This window comes from Leptidea sinapis, chromosome 33 (genome assembly GCF_905404315.1).
Source record: "Leptidea sinapis chromosome 33, ilLepSina1.1, whole genome shotgun sequence".
Lineage (NCBI taxonomy): Eukaryota > Metazoa > Arthropoda > Insecta > Lepidoptera > Pieridae > Leptidea > Leptidea sinapis.
Genome location: NC_066297.1, coordinates 7668056 through 7689643, shown reverse-complemented (window position 1 = coordinate 7689643; position 21588 = coordinate 7668056). Strand labels below are relative to the sequence as shown.

Here is a 21588-nt window from a genome sequence, read left to right as displayed (position 1 = left end):
CAGCCGGAGGACGTCTACTGCTGGACAAAGGCCTCCCCCCAAAGATTGTCACGACGATTGGTCCTGCGCTGCCCTCATTCAACGTATTCCGGCGATCTTGACCAGATCGTCGGTCCATCTTGGGAGCCTACCATCACTGCGTCTTCCGGTACGTGATTGCCATTCGAGGACTTCGGCAGTAGGGATGAATACTTACGTATCTTCAATCTAGAACGTGCATGAAAACTTACGAACTGAAGTAGTGAACTCAAGAACACACTATTAGCTAAGCTAAGCGATTCTTACAAATGCATATTGTAAAAATAATATAATACATATACTCCATGTCCATCCTGAAGTGGCAGGTACAGACTACAGAACTTGACAATTGACATTGTCCAATAAATATAACTACTAACTTCTCTAGTGCTATTGGTGCTCGTATATTGTTTGTATCACAAACGTGAAATGACATACGAAACTAGAATTAATGCAATAAACCAGGCGTGGCCTTAAAAATAAAAGGTTTCATGTGATAAAAACATCATTCAAGTGTACAATTTACATACCGCAATCGTATATACACAAATTATAATCTTTGCTAAGTTACCTTTCATCGAAAATTGCTTGAGAAAACTGGGCGTCAACCGCAGTGCTTAGAAATTTAAATATCAGAAACAGAATTGTTGATAATGTACGGAAGAAAAACACCGTCAACATATCGTTCTACACCCTCCGTATATTCACATTATACAGGAAAGTAAGTACATATTTTTTGATATAAGATTATGAGAAATAACTGTGAGCTGTTAAATTATTCCTGCCAAACAAAAAACAAGTTGCATTTTGCTGTTACATTTTTTAAAAGAACGATAATTATGGTCCTGTGCGTCGCTTGAATTGTTCTGTTGTTGTGATGTGCATACTAATATCTATAGGTACTCAGTCGTATTGAATACGACATTTACAAGACCTATTTGACTCAGGTAGGCTTGATATTTTTGTTCTAAAGTATAACTGGGTTATTTTACAAAAAATATTAATTAGGATACCTAAGTACTGACTTTAACTTGGATCAGCTTAAATATTAGGGCCACATTTCACCAAACCCAAGGGAAGCTACCAAACTAGTCGCCAGAGTCATGATACCACATTGAGACAGCATCAAAATAGACCTCAAAGAGATAGCTAGTGCTGTATGTAAGTAAGAAAAGAAAGTTAAGGAGAAAAAAGAAACCGAGGTTGGTTCATCCTTATTTAACCTCAGCATTTCATTTTTAAATCTCTATTGGAATTATCTGATCAGGAATTATCCTAAATTGATTGTCTAGTTTGAAATTTCATACTAAACTTTTCTGTATCAAAATTATATATGATATGCAATTAAAAAGCAAAACACAAAGGGTTGCTCACAATGAGGTGGTAGTGTCACTGGCGGCGGAATAAGTGTGACACCATACAGCTCTAGTAATTAGCGGTGGCATGACCAGTAACATTCTATGCACGCATCCATACTGGTTGCGTCACTAAATAGGTTGTATATATTTTATAATTATATTATATAATTATATTTTATAGAATGCGTGTTACTGTGCTGAAATTTAAATTATATCCTCGAGACCTATTACTTTTAGAAATCGTAGGATCCTCAGAAGGTCCAGGCAGGGCATGTTGTCTGCTTTGAGCGAAGGTGTTTTAAGACACCCCAGCCTGATTCTGGCAATGGCTTCGCATTCCAGAAGAATGTGTATGGGGTCTTCAGTAGCTTCTCAGCAGAATCTGCACACGTTTGATTCACTGAGACCCATTCTGGCTAAGTGCCCATTCAGCTTGCAATGGCCGGATAGGAATCCCGCGAGGGCTCTCAATTCCAAGCCTATGCATATATGTTACCCGCGTTTATTTGCAAGGCTGCTTGAGATTCACAAAACTTCAGAATTATCATTGCATTGACAGTATTGTCAGCGATATATTCAACATTTTGTATGTCAACATTTGATACAACTTTATATCAAGTTTATTTGTAAGGCCGTAAGTGTCCACAAATGTTGGTACAAATTAAATTAATGCAACTCTTGAATGTTGTGTTATTTAATAAGGCCATTGGATTATTTTTAAATAGCAGTATTGTTTTATTTTTTTGTAAATAAAAGACTGAAATGAAATTATTGTTTTTTTTTCCACCCAGTCATGCAAACTAATTACTCTGTGACCAGAGCATAAATGGCGCAGACATAATGAATATTGAAGGGCAATTAAAGCAAAACGAATGCCCTAAAGGGCTTGCTTGCAAATCCGTAGAGATAATGTATAGAAAAAAGACCGAAATGGGTGTAGCTGTTAGTGTTAACACTATTGTGTTGCTTGTTGGCCATTTAAAAATCACAGTGTTTGAAAAAGGAACACTCCAAGTGTCGTTTACATTTTAGTTTGTCTGGGCTAGCCTAGCGAAGCTCTCTTAAGAAAAAAGCGATTCACTCAATTGTATGAAACGTGCAGTCATTGATAGATTGACAGATGACGGCAATAATCTTGTAAATAACCGAGATAGCCGAAATCCTCTACGGTATAAGCAACTGTTCGCTTTCAAACTTAGTCGGATTATACTTCGTGGCCAATCGCCATACTGTAATTACTACTATTTCAAACTTATATCAAATGAATGTATGTTTCATACTAAACTAAATTTCAATTTTTACTTAGGCATTACGCGCTAGGCATGTGTACCGCACTACCGGTAAGACAAATACGAAATACCGCACTGCAATGACTTCCCTGTCTGGAAAACGGAGTGACAAAGATTTTTCCCATTCGTTGCAATATAATTCCTTCCTTTCGAAAGATTTTCTACATTTTTATCTCCACAAAACTCTCTGCCACAAGCTAATATTAATACCGTCCGTTGTATTTTTACCTTCAGGTCATCAACGAACTTGAGATCTTCAAAGTCAATAAAATCTCTTCGGGTGCCCTGGTACCAGAAGCCGATACTCCATGATGCTTTCGTCCTGGACTTACAGAGGGGCTCTTTGTTGACTGGCTTCATATCTGTTGTGAGTATTATTTATTACGTTTGGTGAATAAGAAGATAAATGCGGGCGACCACACCACTCACCCACCGAACAGTCTTTATAAAGGCTCCCCCACACATGCACGTTAATATAATATTATATATTATACAGGTCGATAATATCGCATGCGTTATTGCGATAATGTGTCCCGTTTCCATTGCTACTGTTAGTAGTAAGTATTCTCCGTCTGATAATATGTTACTATCCATATTATAGAAAAGGTTTTAGGACACTTATACAGTCATGTAAAAAAAAAAATAGCCTTTATTGCTGCTTTTCCTTACCTACAATTAGTATATACATGCGTACATACTAAACACTTAATTGATTTAATCTATTCTATTATTTGAACTATCGGCAACTGGATGTTTGTGTAGGACAGCTTGTCTGTCGACAATGGCCTCTAAAGATTTCCACGTATTCCTATCTGTTGTTAAACGGGTCCATAACATCGTTGAGAGTGGTTCTCAAAATGTCGATTAAACCAAACGTCCTACAAGTACTGATGTTAGTATCGCGGGTACGGCCTTATACAAAACATTCTAGAACTCATATCGTAATATCGCAGGACGGAGAAACGCAACGTCCTACTTCCATTGCGGCGTCATTATCGCAGTAGTGTATAACTCCATGGCCATCCTAAAACAAAATGTACTGAAAACAGATATCGCGTGTGGGGGAGCCTTAAGAGTGAGAAAATTCTAGCTTTATATAAGACACGAGACGTGGACTACAGTAACAATTATAATTCAAATATTTTTATACAAAATACGATTTAAAATCACTTACTGAACATAAAAAAAAACAACTACCCACTCGAAATGGTATGCCTAAGAACTGAGGAGAATGAGCGCAAGAAACTCAGCGGACTTTCCTTTTTTTTTTCTTCATAATTTTGTTTAAATGTTTTCTCTATTTGTCTATACTATTATATTGTTAATCTGTGGATCCATCCTGTTCTTCTTGAAGTGAGAACTAATTTAGCATCGTTGTGATTTGAAAGTAGATGAAACGAAAAAGCGAGACAGTATAAAGAGACAGACACATAAATTCATAAGATTTCGTGGGAGAAAATGAGATAGGAAGCATTATACGTTGTTTGGTACCAGGCGATCATAGTTGAAGAAGAGATGGTCTTATGTATGACGCGAGTATACCTTAATATATTCTGACGTCATGCGCACGACGTATTACTACATAGACACCAGGAGAACATAAGTATGGTAGCGGTGATAGTAACGTCTTTCATAGCGGTTTGAAATCATGTGTCAACCTAACAACATGTACCAGGACTTCATATGCAGTTTAGAGGTTTAATGTAAATTTTGCATCGGTCTTGATTCCGTTGATTGAGTTTTTGGACATCAAAATTTAATATGAAAATGTGCAGCAGTCGCACTGTATCAAAAACAGTATTTTAAAGATATATAAAGCATATTAAGACCAAAGTATTTATTTCGTACTTTAGTTACCATAAGCCGCTTGTATCATTTATTGAAAATGTAAGCTCTGAGTCTGATTTAGTCTATGTACTCGTAATAGATACGAAAAGAAATGTAAAATAATTGTCAAACTTTGTATCACTATGACCACTACTAAAACCTACCAATAATTCTCCTCCTATCCTCTTCCCGAAATTTTTCATTCGTCCATTATCTTGAAGCTTAAATTATTGAAGGTTTCACTTTTCATGTTTTTTTTTTATTTGTAAGTGTAATAGTTTGTTTTTTTTTTTTTCAGTTCATAGCCTTGTTCACTTTCGGCCAGAGTATCTTCGACCTATACTGTCTCGGCATGGCAGCGCCGGGGTCTGTACACTACGGCTATTACGTCATAAATTTTCAATTTGTCTACGTTGGCAGTGCATCGGGTAAGTTTTCGTTTATTGAAGATGTGAGCACTTTCAGCCTAAAGTACCAGGCCTGTCACACGCCCCGTGTAGGTATCGGTCGTAAGAACGCGCGGCGGCCTCTGCAGAGAGGCTATACAGTAGGGACTCACGAGCGAGCAATGACGCACGCGCGAGCCTTTTAGGTCATCTACTTCACCGGTCCGACTGATATTTTAAAAATGGAGCAACAAAAACACAAATAAAGCAAAGCATATTAAAGGTCATTAAAGCCGAGACGAGCAGGACGTTCGGCTGATCGTAATTGATACGCCCTGCCCATTACAATGCAGGATTCTTGAGAAACCCAAAAATTCTGAGCGGCACTACAATTGCGCTAGTCACCTCGCCCAGTAATTTCACAACTAAATAGATATTTTTCTTCTTTCAATTACTTCATTTAGTTAAAATTATTGAGTATTTAAAAGAGTGGCAATGAGTTTCTTGCCACCTCTCATTAATGCTCAACTTTTGCCAAGCTGTGGTCATTGGTATAACTTTGACATTTAGTAGTGTTATTCTTGACCTTAGATAATGTATACATATAGATACAGCCTCTTGCTGCTAGACAATCGATGAAAACAGGCCAGGTTTATTACTTTATTGTGTGTGACAAGCTACGTCTAACACTCGCGATTTGTTTGTCACTTTGTGTTAGTGTGCGTGTATTGCTCAAAATAGAAGTGAACCGTTAGCCTCAATTTTTTTCGGTTATTTTCACAGCTGTCACATTCTATCTAGATGTATAAATGATCTAAGTTCTTGACCTACGTGTCAAAAATGATTTTATTTGATTATCTGTTCCAGTGCGCAATGTACTTATCATATTCTCCCTGTTCTCCTGGGTTGGTTCCGTGGCTGTGCTGGTCACCAGTATTCTGTTGATTATAGCCCTGAGGAAGGTATGCATTACTTTGATTTTGGGTTTCCGTGTGAAAACGGGTGAACCGCAGTCTGAAGGTGCGTACAGACTGGTGAAACGAACATGAATGTATAATTATTCTATCTTGATTGCATTGCATTTCAAATTTAGTTAGGTACATAATTCATGTAATTAAAATTTTAGATCTAAACTAATACTTTTATTTTCAATTTGGCCGAGGATATTTGGACAGCCCTAGCTTCGGTCTAATTCGACTGCCAGTTGCAATCACCAGCTTTAAGTCTATAAATTATGATGTAAATTGTGTTCACTTTTTTAAGTCTCTAAATAAATAAATAAAGCGCGGCCTATACCGCGCAATGTGCATTCACTACGATCCTCCCGCGCGTGTCTGTTTCCACCATTCAGCCGCGAACGCGCCCTTTGTGTTCGTCCGAAATACCGACAAACCACGGATCGCTCCGCGCGCGGCTTGATATGCTCGTAACGTGCGCTTGAAATGCACATTTCGCACGCACAAGACGACAACTATGAGAAATTGTTACAAAGTATGTTTCCTTTCATGTTACATTGCAGCAATGTGTACGGCGAATTCTTTCAATGAATGATACATTTCGTGTTCCGTTACACCAATCTGTACGCAGCATTATGCATGCTGATTGTGGTAGTTTATTGTGATACTTAGACTAAGGATTGATCTCGGCTAGGCTCCAACTAGGTACCGCACTACCTAAGAACAATAGCTTTTTTATTGCGGCAACTATTAGATGCTTGTGTGCGTGGCATCTTGGCACTCAATGGCATCTTTCAAATTTTGTAACCTATATAAATAGGTTCGTGTTGTTTTAAATTGAAATTAATAAAATACAAAATACTTACTGATAATATGTGATCCCAGTGTCTTTCTTATTTCTTGTAGTATTATTTTTACAAAGTTTTACTACGCAACCCGGCATTTAGTTTCAATAATAGCAAAGTTTAACAGAACATGTGGCACGTCAACGTCACCCATTGTTCGAGACTGGCTCGAGTACGCCCACTTGGGCGTCGTATTAGACCAATCCTTGACATAAGTTGTCATATTATGTTTTTCATTATCATTAACATCATATCATTAATTCATGCCGCATCCTGTAGTTAGTGAAGAGTGGTAAGAATAAGGTAAATACATACTTCATACATATAAACAATCTTACATTCATCAAACACGCAATATGTCAAAATATGAATTTTTCAAATATATAAGATTACATTATTTGTTAATTTTTACGTCTCGATAGAGCCTCTTGCTGCTAGACAACTGATGAAAACAGGCTTGGATTATTACTTTACTTTCCTTGTCAGGGGCGTAGGTAGCGCGGTGTCCCCGGGCTACGGGAGTCTCGACGCACGTAGGCAAAAATTAATAAAAAAAATTGCGGCCTGCCGAAAAAAAGGCAATATTTCTTTTAATTTTATGCAAACTTTTTTTTCTTTTGTGAGGAATCTTTACCCTTCATAAGGGCCCCCAAGCAAATTTTTATATGGGGCCCCGCCAAGGCATACTACGCCACTGCTTCGGGACGAGACTTACACTCGCGATTTGTATGTCACTTGTGTCAGTGTTGCTTACAATGGAGGTAAAGTGTCATCCTCAATTTTTTTTTGACGTTTTCACAGCTGTCACATTCTATCTAGACGTAAAAATGATGAACGTAAGCTTAGATTAATAAATAGTATAAAATGGTATAAATTGTTCCAATAAAGAAACGATTCTAAAATATCGACCACTAATGAATCGCTATATAGTCGCTCGAATATAGTCTATTTGCCATCCCTGTTTCGCTGTAAGTCCCAACTGTCTCGCCACTATAAAATCGTTTCTTTATTGGCACGAGTAAGGCACTTAATTTTCCAAAATTGACACCTTTGAGATTATCTTTATCTTTAGGTAAATAAATAAAAAAAACAATATAACCGACTTCAAAAAAACTATTCAAACACAAAATTATATCTATTATGCACTGAAAAGTAAAAATATTGCATTTTTCTACAACTTAATAATCAACTTATTTTTAAAGTTTTATATATTATGAAATTAAAAATATTAGACTACTTAAAAGTCAATCAAATTATAGCAACAATTTAACAATTATTGTTATTATTTGGAATCGGTGTCCTCCCGCCGCGGCCCCGCTCTCGCCTCATCACGTCGCGCGTGCGACACAAGCACATCTCACCTATAACTATGTATGTAGTTACAAACCTTCCTTGGCTGGCACCGACTCATCAAATTATCCTTTCCAATAAAAAGATAATCATTGAAATCGGTTCTCGTGATATTATTAAGTTATTCGCCCATTTGTCGCGCACATAAATGCATATTAAAAACTTACATGGTTTCTCATGGATACCATTGTCAGAACTGGACCAAATCGAAATGGTGGCCCCACGAGAAGCTTTTAAGACCAGCTTTTTCACCAAAGTTGACGTAACAAACAAAAAAAAAATGAGTCAAATTGAGAACATTCTCCTGAAATCCATTTATTGAAAAACCTAAAATTGCACTGCACTGTTAATAAGACGTCACAATCAATATGGAGTCCCCTTATTTGGCGCGACTTTTTATCGTATAACGTTATAACAATTTTTATTGGAATTATTTTGAGGAAATTAAAATTCCGGTTGGTTATCGAATCTTTTTCGATCATCTCCGAATATCCTACTAATATTATAAATGTGAAAGTTTGTATGTCTGGATGTATGTTTGAACTTCTTTAACGCAAAGACTACTGAATGGATTTTGATGAAACTTTGCAATAATATAGCTTACACACCAGAATAACATATAGGCTATAATTTATAAAAATATTGTGTGAATTATCTATACATTTAAATAAAATTTGAGTGTCTGTTTGTAATATTGAAATAACCGTTTTTTTGTTATGAATACATATACACCAAAATAACATTTTTTACAATTTTTGTCTGTCTGTTTGTTCCGGCTAATCCGGCGACTTTTATTGGCAGGTAGCTGATGTAATAAGGAGTAACTTAGGCTACGTTTATTTTATAAATATAAAGCAATGTCCAAGAAACGATCTAACTCTAATATGGCAAAACAACGTTTGCCGGGTCAGCTAGTATTTTATAAAATTGAAGGAAAGCCTATTGTTAAATTAGTTAGCCTCCGTAGATAGATAACCAAGCACGCAATAATTAAAATTCAAATATTTTTATTTAAAATAGGATCCAAAATCACTTGAATGTCGATAACTACCACCCATTCAAAATAGACTGCCTCAGACCTGAGAAGAACGTGCGCAAGAAACTCAGCAGGCTTTTATTTTTTTAATATTTGGATTACAATGTAATATCGTACAATAAACATTTATTATTAAAGAGCCTGAGGGTGTTCGCTTCATTCCCACTCTGTGGTATTATAAAGAAGATCGTTTATGCTATAATAACCTTTTCCACACAAAAGCTTTTTAACAATTCTTTTAAATCTCATAACACATTTGTTTTGGACATTTTCTAGAATCAAATTGTAGAAGCATATACATCGTCAAATAGAAGACTTACTAACTCGACTTAACCGAGTAGTAGGCATTACAAGTTTATGTTTGATCCTCTGTTAATTCTCTAACTATATTTGTTTTATATACTTGTAGGAGTACGAGAAGAAAATAGTTCCGTGGCTCTACACGTTCAGTGTGTTCCTTAGCTTCAGAGCAATCGCGTTCATCTTCGCTTCGATTGTCAACGACATGATATTCGCGTACAACATCCTCATGAGCCTGGTGTGGATCGTGTTCACTGTGGTGGGAGCCTACGGGTGGCTGTTGGTCTACAGCCTGTACTTGGAACTGGCGGATTTGACCAAACTTGAGGATCTGGCACATTTGAGGGTATGTCAATTTATCCTTATTTTTTTTTAATAAAAATAGAGGGCGAGACGAGCAGGACGTTCAAACGATGGTAATTGATAGGCCCTGCTCATTTACAATGGAGTGACGCAGGATTATTGAAAAACCCAAAAATTCTGAGCGGCACTACAATTGCGCTCGTATTGAGACATACCTACCCATACATGGACGAAGTCCATAGCGTGAATATAATAAATATTTAATAAAACGTAATAAATAATAAATTGATTGCGCAATCACAATTTTTGTTACTGTTCTCCACAGATGGGAACCATGGCTTCGTTGAACGCGTCGCTAGCTGGCTCCCGCCCCACCACCCCCCACTCGACTGTCTCCACGATGCCGGCCTCCCAGATCTGATGCGAGTCCAAGACTGCCTTCCAGGACGCATCTGAGATCACACCGCTGAACATGCCATGCGAAAATGAAGGTAGTCTTGAAACGCCCGTGTAATTGACGGTAGCCGTAAAACTCCTGTGTCCAGTTATTTTAAACATAAAACACAAACTATACTAAGGCCAACGAGACAAGATAAAGAATGTAAACAAACGGACCGTTACTGAGTTATATTCTCATAAATAGTTTGCGCGAGAGACACTTCCAAAGTGGTAAAATGCGTCCCCCCCCCCCCCCCCGTAACTTCCTAAAATAAGAGAATGATAAAACTAAGAAAATATATGATGTACATTACCATTCAAACTTCCACCGAAAATTGGTTTTCCAGCGAAATAGAAGGTAGTACTAAAACTTTTGTTTAAATGTTACATACATTTTGTACAGATTTTGAGTAACACTATACGGCTTTGAAATGATTAATTATACAAATGAAAGTTGTAACCAAAATTTATGAACGATTCGGGACTCAAACCCGCGACCTCTTGGGTTCCGTACTTTCCCCGATTGAAAAGTAGCACTCTAGTACGGATTATGCCGATCGCCCGCATATGGAGGTTCGTTTGCGTACGCAGCTGTACGGAGGCGTTCGTATCCAATATATTTTCTAAGATATGAGACCTATCTAGATAGCTAGACTCCCAGTCGCCTATTAAAAGGTCGTCAAAAATGTTCGAGCGGCGTTGTATATAAGTATACTTATACATACGTCTTATACAAATAACATTAAAACATTCATTCGAATCAATACCTTTTTTATGCAGTAATGTTCAAAGTCTACTGTATACGCTCATAAGAATGGTGTTTCGTCGGCGATGTATTTTGTTTTAGCAGTTGAAACATAATAATTTAGCAAAATATTTAAAAACGTCAAACTAGTTACATAATTTCGTATAACCCCTTTAAACTTACCTGAAATACGACACTACATCCTTTTTAGTTTTTATATGCTGGACTATTTGGCAGTTTTTCACTGAACACTGTGATTGCGTGGTGTTGTATTTAAAGCGCGGTAGAAACATAACTGAACGCAAACTCTGCCTCATAGACGTGTAGGCAAAGTTTTGCTTCAGACAATTTTAGAGCGTGATTGTGAGTCTAGTTATTTATTGTACATCAATGAGTTACATCGATTTTTTTAATCGTCAGTCAGCCGCTGACGACCGATTACTGATTGCGTTTCGTGTCAGCCTGCCGCCAGAGCGCGTTCGTCGCGAAAGGATGTGTACATCATACCATACTTTGAGCTATGTTTGTTTTTATAAACCGTCGAGCAATGTAACTCGACCCCTAAGCGATTTTTTGCATTAGAGAGGGGGTAAATATTTCCCTCTCTAAAAAGATACTTATGTACTTATATACTCACCCTGATATAAATACATGTATAATACCTTGGTGTGAAGGATGGGTTAGAAACTCGGTGTGTCAGTGCCTTAATTTTATAAACTGAAATTAATTCCGTCCAATTAGAGTTAGTAATATTACGTGATGTATTATAATTTAAGTCTTAATTACTAAGTTTTACGGTTTAAATTAACACGCATAGAAATTGAAATGTGATTTTTTTAATAGATTTTTTGCATTATAGCCATGTTTTTGTCATTTTTGTTCTATTATTAATGCAACGTTCGGGCAGATAAAGCTACATCTGGTTATTTGTATACATATTACACGTATACACATACGGCCTTACAAATAAACTTGGTATAAAGTTATACGTGAGAATAAAGTAAGAATAAGCAAAATGTTTACAAATACACAATTTGCTTATGATTGGTTTATATCGGAAAATTTCAGAACTATCATTGTATTGATAGTGTTGTCAGCGATATAGTCAACATTTACCATATTCTTAGTTTATTCTCAGTTATAAATTTATATCAAGTTTATTTGTAAGGCCGATAGATATAAGTAGAGGTCCGAATAAGAAGCTACCCTCACCCTGATCTGTTGTCAACGGTTATGATATAAACGGTTTCCACTTAACTAATATTTTATACACTAAAGCCATATTGACAAGTCAATCAGTCAATAAAAATAATGCCTTTGATCCTACTTTTTTTAATTTATATAATCTACACCTTCTCGGAAAGTTATTAATTTCGTATTCATATTTAAAAATAAATTATTTGTCTCGACAAAAATTATTTTCAAATATGGAAATGAAAATCACAGTATTACATCAATTAATTACAATATATTAAACTTTAATTACTTACATCAATTTACAATGGAGAATTTTCCAGTTTTAATATAAATTAAAGTCCAGATAAAATATAAAAAAACAAACACGTGAAAGAATCGATACAATACTATGCTTAAAGCATGTATGTTTGGCGAGAAAGTGTGATTTCAATACTCGGGTGTGTTGAAACCCTCGGCTTCGTCTCGTGCATACAAATTACACTCTCGCTGAAATAGCTAACGTTCTCCCCAGGAGAACACCAGAAATGACAATACACAATTACTTATTAAATTAAATTTGTAACCAAAATTTATGAACAACGACCCTTAAGGACATTTAAGGAGTCGAACCCGCGACCTCTCGGGGTCCGTCCGAGAGCTCTTCCACTCCGGACCCTGAAAGGTCGCGGGTTCGAGTCCCGAATCGTTCATAAATTTTGGTTACAAATTTAATTTAATTAATCTCAGAAGTAAGGGATAACACTTTAAAACAACATTTTTTTTACAATTACTTATATTTGATTATATACACATTAAATATATTATTAAATTAAATATTATTTTTAATTAGTTTTAGTTTTCTATGCCCTTATTTGTTACTATATACCGTCCGTCGTTCAATTTTATAAATATTGTAGATATTATAGTGCATTTAAGTGTAGCATAGTGATGCTAATAAATTTTTATACTTTATTTTTGTATTATTTCCACTAAATGTAATTTTTAACGTTTTATAATGAAATATTTAAGTTTATTGTAAGACTTGACTTATCTTTAACAACGGCGCTTTTTTCTGCAGTGAAGCAAAAATGTGTAAACATTATTGTTTCATAAAAATATGGTTACAAAGTAACAACGTACAAATAAACTTATTATTTAATAGCCTGAGGGCGGTTGCTCCATTCCCAAACTGTGGTGTAATAAAGAAAGTTATGTTATCGTAACCTTTATCACAAAATCGTTTTTTTTTGACAGTTCTTTGAATTTCGTAATACATTTGTTTTGAACATTTTCTGGTAGCTTTTTGTAATTGCATATACATCGCCCCACAAAAGACCTACTAACCCGACTTAGCCGAGTAGTAGGCATTATAAGTTTATGTTTGTTCCTGGTGTAAACATTATGGTTATGGACAATTTCTAGCAAATTCACTTATGTGCCTATAATTAATTAAATGTCCTAACAACTCTTGAATATACTTAATAACACAGGCGTAGAAAAATGTGCAATGTTCACGAGGAAACCTCTAACAAGTTAGACACTTTCTATTGGTTAATATATTTCGAGCAGCTATTTTGAAACTATGTATTTTTGTTGCGTATATCCGTCCAAAAAATTGTCTTATGTTATAAATATTAGTATACACTAAAATAAATTTTATACTTATATTTCTGTGTTTCATTTATAACTTAATAAGCATCAAAGTTCATGGTCGCTCAAATGACAATGGAGAGGGCTATGTTCGGAGATTCTCTGCGAGATCGAATCAGAAATGAGGAGATCCGTAGGAGAACCGAAGTCACCTGCATAGCACTGATGATTGCGAAACTGAAGTGGCAGGGCACATAGTTTGACCGACTGATGGTCGTTGGGTGAGTTAAATTTTCGAATGGCGACCTCGTACCGGAAGACAGTGTTGGTAGACCAGACAAGATGGACCGACGATCTGGTCAAGATAGCCGGAAAACGTTAGATGAGGGCAGCACAGGACCGATCGTCGTGGAAATCTCTAGGGGGAGGCCTTTTTCCATATCCATGTATTTTTAAGTAGCATTATTGTTGCACAAGAGCTTCTCCCGACTTGTAATGGCTACTTGAATAAATGAATTTAAAAAAATCTTTATTTCTTATGACACTTATACAGCTGTACAGTTGTCTTAAAATGAAACAAAATGTATTTCCAATAAATTTTATTCAAAACATTATACAGAAAATATACATGTAACAATTAACATCGATCTTTGTACATTAACACTAATATATTTGTGAATATTCTATTGAACTTGTCCAAAATAACGTATGGACTGAACGATACCACACATTTATAAAGAGACAAATCTAAAATGCATCAATAAGTGACCCGTATCGTTGTAAAAATTGTTCTAGAAATCTTAAAAAAAATATATGTCTAGATCTCTTGCTGCTAGACAACCAATGAAAACAGGCAGGTTTATTACTTTAGTGTGCGTGACAAGCTACGTCATGCACTCGCGATTTGCATATCACTTAGTGTTAGTGTGCGTGCATTGCTCAAAATTTAGAGGTCAACAACAGTCAATCTAAATTTTTTTCGACGTTTTCACAACAGCCACTATCTAGACGTATAAATGATATTATAAGGTCTTAATATTAGCTTCATAGTATCTATCCTCTTGGAATACCCTCTGTAAGGACAACTGACAGGTGTCCAGGTATAAGCAGTAATTGGTGTTAGAATAGCAGGTTTTATGATGAACGCGCTGCAGTCGTCAAATTTCATAAATCTTTGAATGCACTTATCAGCACCGCACGATCCGCAGTTCTGTAAAATATTGTATATGGTATACGGGTGCCACCAGCGCGCATGGATGACCTACATCTTCAGATACGATTCTAATAGCGCTGTGCATTCGGTGCGGTGTATAGTTATAAAAAAAACACGTTCGCATATAATTAAATGAGAATACACCGACAATATTACTATGAAGGCCGCGATCAACCAATTTTTGCGGGGGATATGGGCGTGGCGTCCATGACGCGATCAAAATAAACCAATCACATCACTTCCCGCCAAAAGCGGTATTATTGTATGACTAAGTTCTATTATGATTGTGTGGTAAAAATGCCCAGAAGCAGCAACTCTCATGATTTTTTAGCATTATGTAACATCAACACATACGTTTTAATATTTATATAAGTTATTTGGTACACTAAGTCAATTGTACACACCGGTGATAGGTAATGTTACACCGAACTTTGGTTTGAAAGACTATTGGCTTTTCCAACATAAAACGGAAAAATTCAGCAGTTTAGTCGCTTTCGTCTCGCGTTGCACGTTCTGTCTGAACGCCGATTGAACGCGCATCAAACGTCATTTTGTTAGTAGTCTCTTGACAGTTGCGCGGTTCAAGGGGACAGTTATCCTCCAGTATGCCAACACGTCCCACTCTACCGCAGAAGCCACCTGCTGAGCTGTTTTGGCGCCACTTGTATTTACAATAGTCGAGGTATCATTATTTCGTTTATGCTACGGGTTGCTAGATAAACAAACTTGGTTATTGTAAACAAAAAACGTGATTTATGATAGATTCGGTCTATGGTCTATGTCCGCTCTTTTAGAATTGTATGAGAAAATAAAAATATTGTTATTGAATTCTTTGTATTATTTTTTCTATAGTGGACACGTTATATGAACTTAGGATACCTATAAAAAAAAGGTTTTTTTTCTAAAAAAAATTTCACAAAATAATGTTCCCGTTGTATACTAAACAAAAATGGCCGCTACCAGCTACAGCCAAATGAATACTAATATATTTTTTCTTCAAAAGCGTTCCACTTTGTTTTATGGCTCTTAGAACCAAGAGCAATTAATCAAAACACCCCGTGTAAAATTCTCTGTGTCTAGGGATACGTAGATATTGGCGACTGTCTTGCCGTGTCCGTGGGGACACGGTAGCATAGGACCATAACAAAAGGTTTGCCGTGCATACTTGCACACGGGAGCACACGACCGAGATATTGTTGGCTAATTCTCTTTAAATCTCTTTGTTAATTATATTGGTCATTAATTTATTTTTTGCTAAATTTGTAGTTTAAGCCACATCGCGGAAACTGTTCAAATCTAGTTACAAATTCAATACACGAATTAATATGTACGTTTTCTAGTTAAGTTAGTAATAATTACATACCTACATGAAGTAATGCAAATGCTTTTAACAAAAATTTTTCTCTTCAATAATAGTCACAATGACAGATTTCTCTTCTAATATCTAAATCCACGATACAGGTCTACTTTTAACAAAAAATAATCTAGATTTAAATTACTGTGATTTTATCAATCCACTTTGCATTAAACGCAAAAACGAGTGTCATAGTGACCGATTATGAGGTCATGTCTCGAAAATTTATGAGCTAAAGGGGCCGTGTAGTAAGTTTTTTTTTATTAAATATCTTTTTAATCTCAATATAAATAAAAAAAACTGGATAATTTTTAACACTTCAACGTATATTTTTTTAAAGCTATCATCATGTTCATTGTACAGAGCGCTTCCACGTAGTTTAATATGAATTAAAAGAATACAATTTATAAATATTTGTACTCGAAAATGATCTTTATTAAGCTATTAATATCTTAAATATCACCTCTGCATCATATGCAACACAATCTACGCCTATAAATGCCTGGACTGTCACAAACGTCAATTTAATTGACAGAAGACAATGACGGTGACTTTTTATATTTTTTTTTAACATCAAAGGCAACGGCCATCGCTTGACTCCATTAATATTTTTTATAAACATGAATAATCAGAAAAACTTACCCGTACAAGTACAATTACATTTAAAAAAACATGTATTAAAATTATATTCTATAAATAAGAAAACAATACATTTCATATATAAATAATATAAGGTAAAAAAAATTAAAACTCAATTATAATAATGAGACGTGTATAAGATTGTCTATTTTTTTATTCTAATAAGCCTATTCCCATGAAATTAAATAGCGGTGTTATTACAAAAGAAAATAATTTAAACAGGGCTTAGACACGCGTTTTGTTAAACAGTGTCTAACAATTCAAGCGGCGTCTAAAGATTGACGCTAAACAACAGAAAGACACGGATTTATATTAGAACTTTTTTAAACAGTTAATTTCTTTTAATAACCTTATAACTTCCCGAAAATAAATGGCATGTGAATATCTACCACACCAATGAAGTGAAAACTTAATCAAGGATATAATAATAAGAAACTTTTTTTATTACATGTAATCAAACAGTTTACAATATATATACTTATAATTGTGTATAAATTACTTAATTAAAATTATCTATCTCAACTCGAGAATTTCTCCAGACGAGAGTTAAATAGCCAAGCGTAACAGCACAGTCTCGTCCAGTATTCACAAAATAAAGTGCTCAACGCATTGACGTACAATAAACAACTAGACTCACAATTTGTCTCAAGCGAAACTCTGCCTACGCGTCTATTAGGCAGAGTTTTCGTTCAGTTGTATTTCGACCACGCTTTGAATACAACGTCACACAATGACAAAGTGTTCAGTGAAAAACTGTCCAAATAACAGCATATTCCAAACTTAAAAAGGATTGAGTGTCGTATTTTAGGTAAGTGCCCCTTTAAAAACAATATTATGTAACTAATTCGACGTTTTTAATCATTTTGCTAAATAATTACATTTCAATTTCTAAAACAGTTTGCTTAATAAAAAAAAACATCGCCGTCGCACCATAATCTTGACTTTGAACATTACTGCCACGAAATAAGGTGTTAATTTGAGTGAATGTTTTAATGCTATCTGTATTAGTTTATGTATTTGTATAACAACACCACTCGAAAAATTTTAAGGACTTTTTAATAGGCGTTTGGGAGTCTGGTTGTTTTATCATCTTGAGTTTATATTATCTTGAATATACAAAAAACATTTAAAGAGAATAGACCAACAATACAATCTATTTCTATGAAGTTCGCGTTAACCAAATTTTGAGGGGTATGTGCGTGGCGTTCATGACGCGACCAAAATTAACCAATCACATCACTTCCCGCCAAAAGCCGTATAATAAGAATTGTTTATTATACAACTAAGTTCTATGTTGTGTTGTGTAAATGCCCAGAAGCAGCAACTCTCATGATTTGGTCGCATTACGCAAAAGACTGGTTTAATATTAATATTTCTTTAGTAAATTTAGTCAATTCAACTCACCGGTGATAGACCATAACGCTTCACTGAGCTTTGTTTTGAACTACTGTTTGATTTTTCAACACTAATCGGAACAATTCAGCATTTTTGTCTCGCGTTGCACGTTCTATGTCCGACTGAACACGCATCAAACGTAACTGTGTTAGTAGAGGTCACTTGACCGCTTTGCGGTTCAAGGAGATAGTTTAGCGAGTTATTGTAGGTATATTCTCTTTAAATGACTTTGCGCATATAATATGATGGTTTTAAAATGACTACCACCTATTATCGCTTGCGTTAAAGAGAATAACAATTTATACGACCTAAGAGAAGGCGGTTGCTTAAATAAATTATTCACCGGCTTAATTACCGTTTAAAATATTAAACGTTTATACAATGCCTAGCTGCTTAGGCCCATATGTTTACGCTTGATGCGGGCGTAAGGGCCTATTTCTGGGTCCATAACGAAGTCCCACAGAACGCTGGACCAGCTATTGTGCTGTGGTAAGTCGTCGTAGAACTCTGACGCTATCCTCTTCACCTGGAACGACGAAAGAGAAAACGTTAACCGACTTCCGTAATAGACGATAAAATTGGATGGGGTAAGTCTTTTTTTTATAAAAGTGAGGGACGAGACGTAATAGGGTATATGCATGATTTTTAAAAATACTGAAATTTGATTTGAATTGAATCCGAAACAATTTGACCGTACATGATATCTTCTCCGTCTTTTGTTCCGTAATTGTTTGCGTAAGTAATATCCACATATTAAAGAGGTTTACAATGGATTCCTTTTTTTTCGCAATTGTACACATCAAGTTTGCTGTGAGCTGAGCACTAAACGCGACATGATCAGCGTGTATGGAACGCGCTACGCTCGAGCACTAAATACAACCATAGATAATGTATCCGCGTGGTACAGGGGTGCTCAAACATTCGATCGCGAGTGCTTTTTGAGTCGATCTCGAGAAAAAAATCCGATATAGAACTATTCACAGATTTCATGCTCAGGACATGCAGTGCCGTGCAGATTCAAAATCCAAAGTAATTCTTTAGTTAAGTTTAGAACTTTAGAGACTAGAACGCTTTTGTTTTGTAAGAACCAATAAACTCGCAATTTTGTATAATAATTATGATTTTTTTCATTGACATTTAAAGGAAACCTACACTTACCTTGGCTAAAAAATGCGTTTTATTGTGCGCTAAACTACTATCCATGTCATGGTGACACTCTACGGCGACAATCCTTCATCACACATACTTGAAACCTCTCAGAGTCGATCGATCGTAGTCTAACAATTTCGAGGTAGATCGCCAGCAGTTCAAGCTTGAGCACCCCTGGGGTGCATTTGCAAGGACATTCTCACCTCGGGTAGCCTACTGCCAGGCACCGCTGGGAAATCATGGTGCTCGTTGTGGTAACCCACGTTGAAGGTGATCCAGTTGAGGGGCCCGTAGTACGAATACGTCTCGAAGCCTTTGCGGAACATATAGTGTTCCGATATGAAATGACCTGGAATCATAAGGGTTTTTATTATTATATTTTGTTATTTTTAAAGCGATATTCCTCATTTCTGGGGATTCTTCAAAATTTGTAACTAAAATTTATGAACTCGGGTTCCGTCCGAGCGCTCTTCCACTGAGCCATTTGTTCGAGTGACTTATCGTTAGTAAATCTATGCAATGTTTTGTTCAACTCTCCGGTTGTGGCTTCAGGACTTACGAATGATACGCTTCGTTGATAATTTTTGCTTACACATTTAATTTAATCAGGATTTTTCACTGTAATAATAATAATTCATCGAATTATATTAGAACTTCATTGCTACTATGGTGCAGCTTTTAGTTTCGATTATAATTTTCGTCAAATAAGTTTTCGATACGCATCAAGACAATGATATAACTTACCAGCGACTGGATGGATGCCCATTGAGAGAACCGAGCCTATCAGAAGATAAGCTAGAGCCTTCCATCCTGGAAATATAAAATAAAAGACATTTAAAGTATTTCTACCCCTTTCCAACATCATTAACTTTTAGTTTTATGGAATGAGAGGTTGTCTTCTGTCAACCAGTCAGCCAGGCTAAATCATATCATATAAACGGCGCCTTTTTGCAGTAGTATTGTGTTAGCATTATTGTATTTCGGTCTGAAGCGCGCCGTAGCTAGTGAAATTTCTGGGCAAATGAGACTTTACATCTTATGTCTTAAGGGGACGAGCGCAATTGTAGTGCCGCTCAGAATTTTTGGATTTCACATGAATCAGGCAGAGTGTATCAATTACCATCAGCTGAACGTCCTGTTCGTCTCGTCCATTACTGCATTCTGTCAGGCTCCTTTGATTGTTTTTTGCGCAGCTTTTTACTTATTTGGGTTTCCATAAGACGTATGGAAAATTTAAAGAAACCCTTTATTGGGAACTTTTTATCATCATCAAATCTTCTCTCTCAAATGTGACCAGCTGTGAATTCGTGTGACGTATGGCCCCTATCCATAACATAATAATAACAATTAATAAAATTAACTCACCAAAGAGTTTCAAGACTATAGCGTCGAACGTCAGCTGTATGATAAGGTTTGTCGCCTCCATAGGAGTCATTGGCTTGGGTCGGACCACAAGCGGTCTCAGCGAGTAGAAGAACGGCTGGAAGAAGAGCCAGACCAACTTGCCGCCGGTTGTGCAGAACAACTTGGCCTCTAACAGTGTTGGTAGGTCGACATCAATCTTCTCGTCACCTTGGTACTGAAAAGTGATATGATATGATTCACTTCGTTAGTAAGTCTTTTATTGGGTAATGTATATACTTTTATCTACACCCATGCTTTAAGTCCTCTATTAAAGATTCTGAAACAGTTAGCTTATTGCCAACATTAAAACACCCAATGTTCAAATAACCATTACATCATCCAAACGAGTGTTTTAATGTTGTACTGAATTTCATAACAACACTCCTATGTTTTTTTTTCGATCCCTTCATGCGCAAAGAGTTTCAACAGACAGCCACATTCTTATTGCTCGATGCGTGGTATCTGTATGAATGTCAAAAAAAGAACATTTTCGTTTACGCGCGTTCCACACTACCAGAACGTCGCGCGCCAAAAAAAAAATAGGTTATTCGAATCCCCGCCATTTTGCTTCGATATTTTTATTGTTTTGTTTACAAAAAATGAGCGATTCATTTTAAACGCTGCAAAAGGACATTATATTCGAGTGAATTTTAATTATTGCACTATACAAAATGTAAATTACTACTAAAATAAATAATTGTTTTAATACTTAGTTTATATGTATATATAATCAGTAATGAATGATATTAGCTTACTACTAGGACTGGTGTTTTAGTGTTAGCAGTAAACTAACTGTTTTAGAATCTTTTAGAGGATT

The 21588-nt window shown here is 35.9% G+C and overlaps 2 protein-coding genes across 3 annotated transcripts in view; one reads left to right on the top strand and one right to left on the bottom strand.

Moving 5' to 3' along the window:
* Positions 1-413: 413 nt before the first annotated feature.
* On the top strand, positions 414-13694 carry LOC126974740 (uncharacterized). The gene is made up of 6 exons (XM_050822352.1): positions 414-739; positions 2900-3032; positions 4791-4920; positions 5746-5840; positions 9475-9711; positions 9994-13694. Exons 1-6 carry the CDS (start codon positions 672-674, stop codon positions 10087-10089), a joined length of 759 nt encoding a protein of 252 aa, XP_050678309.1. The 5' UTR covers positions 414-671; the 3' UTR covers positions 10090-13694.
* A 507-nt stretch (positions 13695-14201) lies between these two features.
* The window catches only part of LOC126974734 (sphingolipid delta(4)-desaturase DES1), a 39127-nt gene continuing 31740 nt past the window's right edge, over positions 14202-21588 (bottom strand). Inside the window, exons 4-8 of one of the 2 annotated variants that reach the window (XM_050822345.1) lie at positions 20733-20946; positions 20112-20177; positions 19571-19716; positions 18574-18744; positions 14202-14827 (exon numbers count right to left, since the gene is read on the bottom strand). In XM_050822345.1, coding sequence (XP_050678302.1) covers positions 18604-18744; positions 19571-19716; positions 20112-20177; positions 20733-20946 — 567 coding nt within the window. In that variant the 3' untranslated portion in view covers positions 14202-14827; positions 18574-18603. Of the gene's footprint in view, positions 18745-19570; positions 19717-20111; positions 20178-20732; positions 20947-21588 lie in introns of both variants that reach the window. The other variant, XM_050822344.1, reaches the window with a different exon arrangement.

Excerpts from the sequence above, each read along its gene's own strand:
- LOC126974740 (XM_050822352.1), top strand. The coding sequence starts at position 672 with ATGTACGGAAGAAAAACACCGTCAACATATCGTTCTACACCCTCCGTA. Across the intron at positions 3,033-4,790 it reads TGACTGGCTTCATATCTGTT|TTCATAGCCTTGTTCACTTT; the intron begins GTGAGTATTATT and ends TTTTTTTTTCAG. Across the intron at positions 4,921-5,745 it reads CTACGTTGGCAGTGCATCGG|TGCGCAATGTACTTATCATA; the intron begins GTAAGTTTTCGT and ends TATCTGTTCCAG.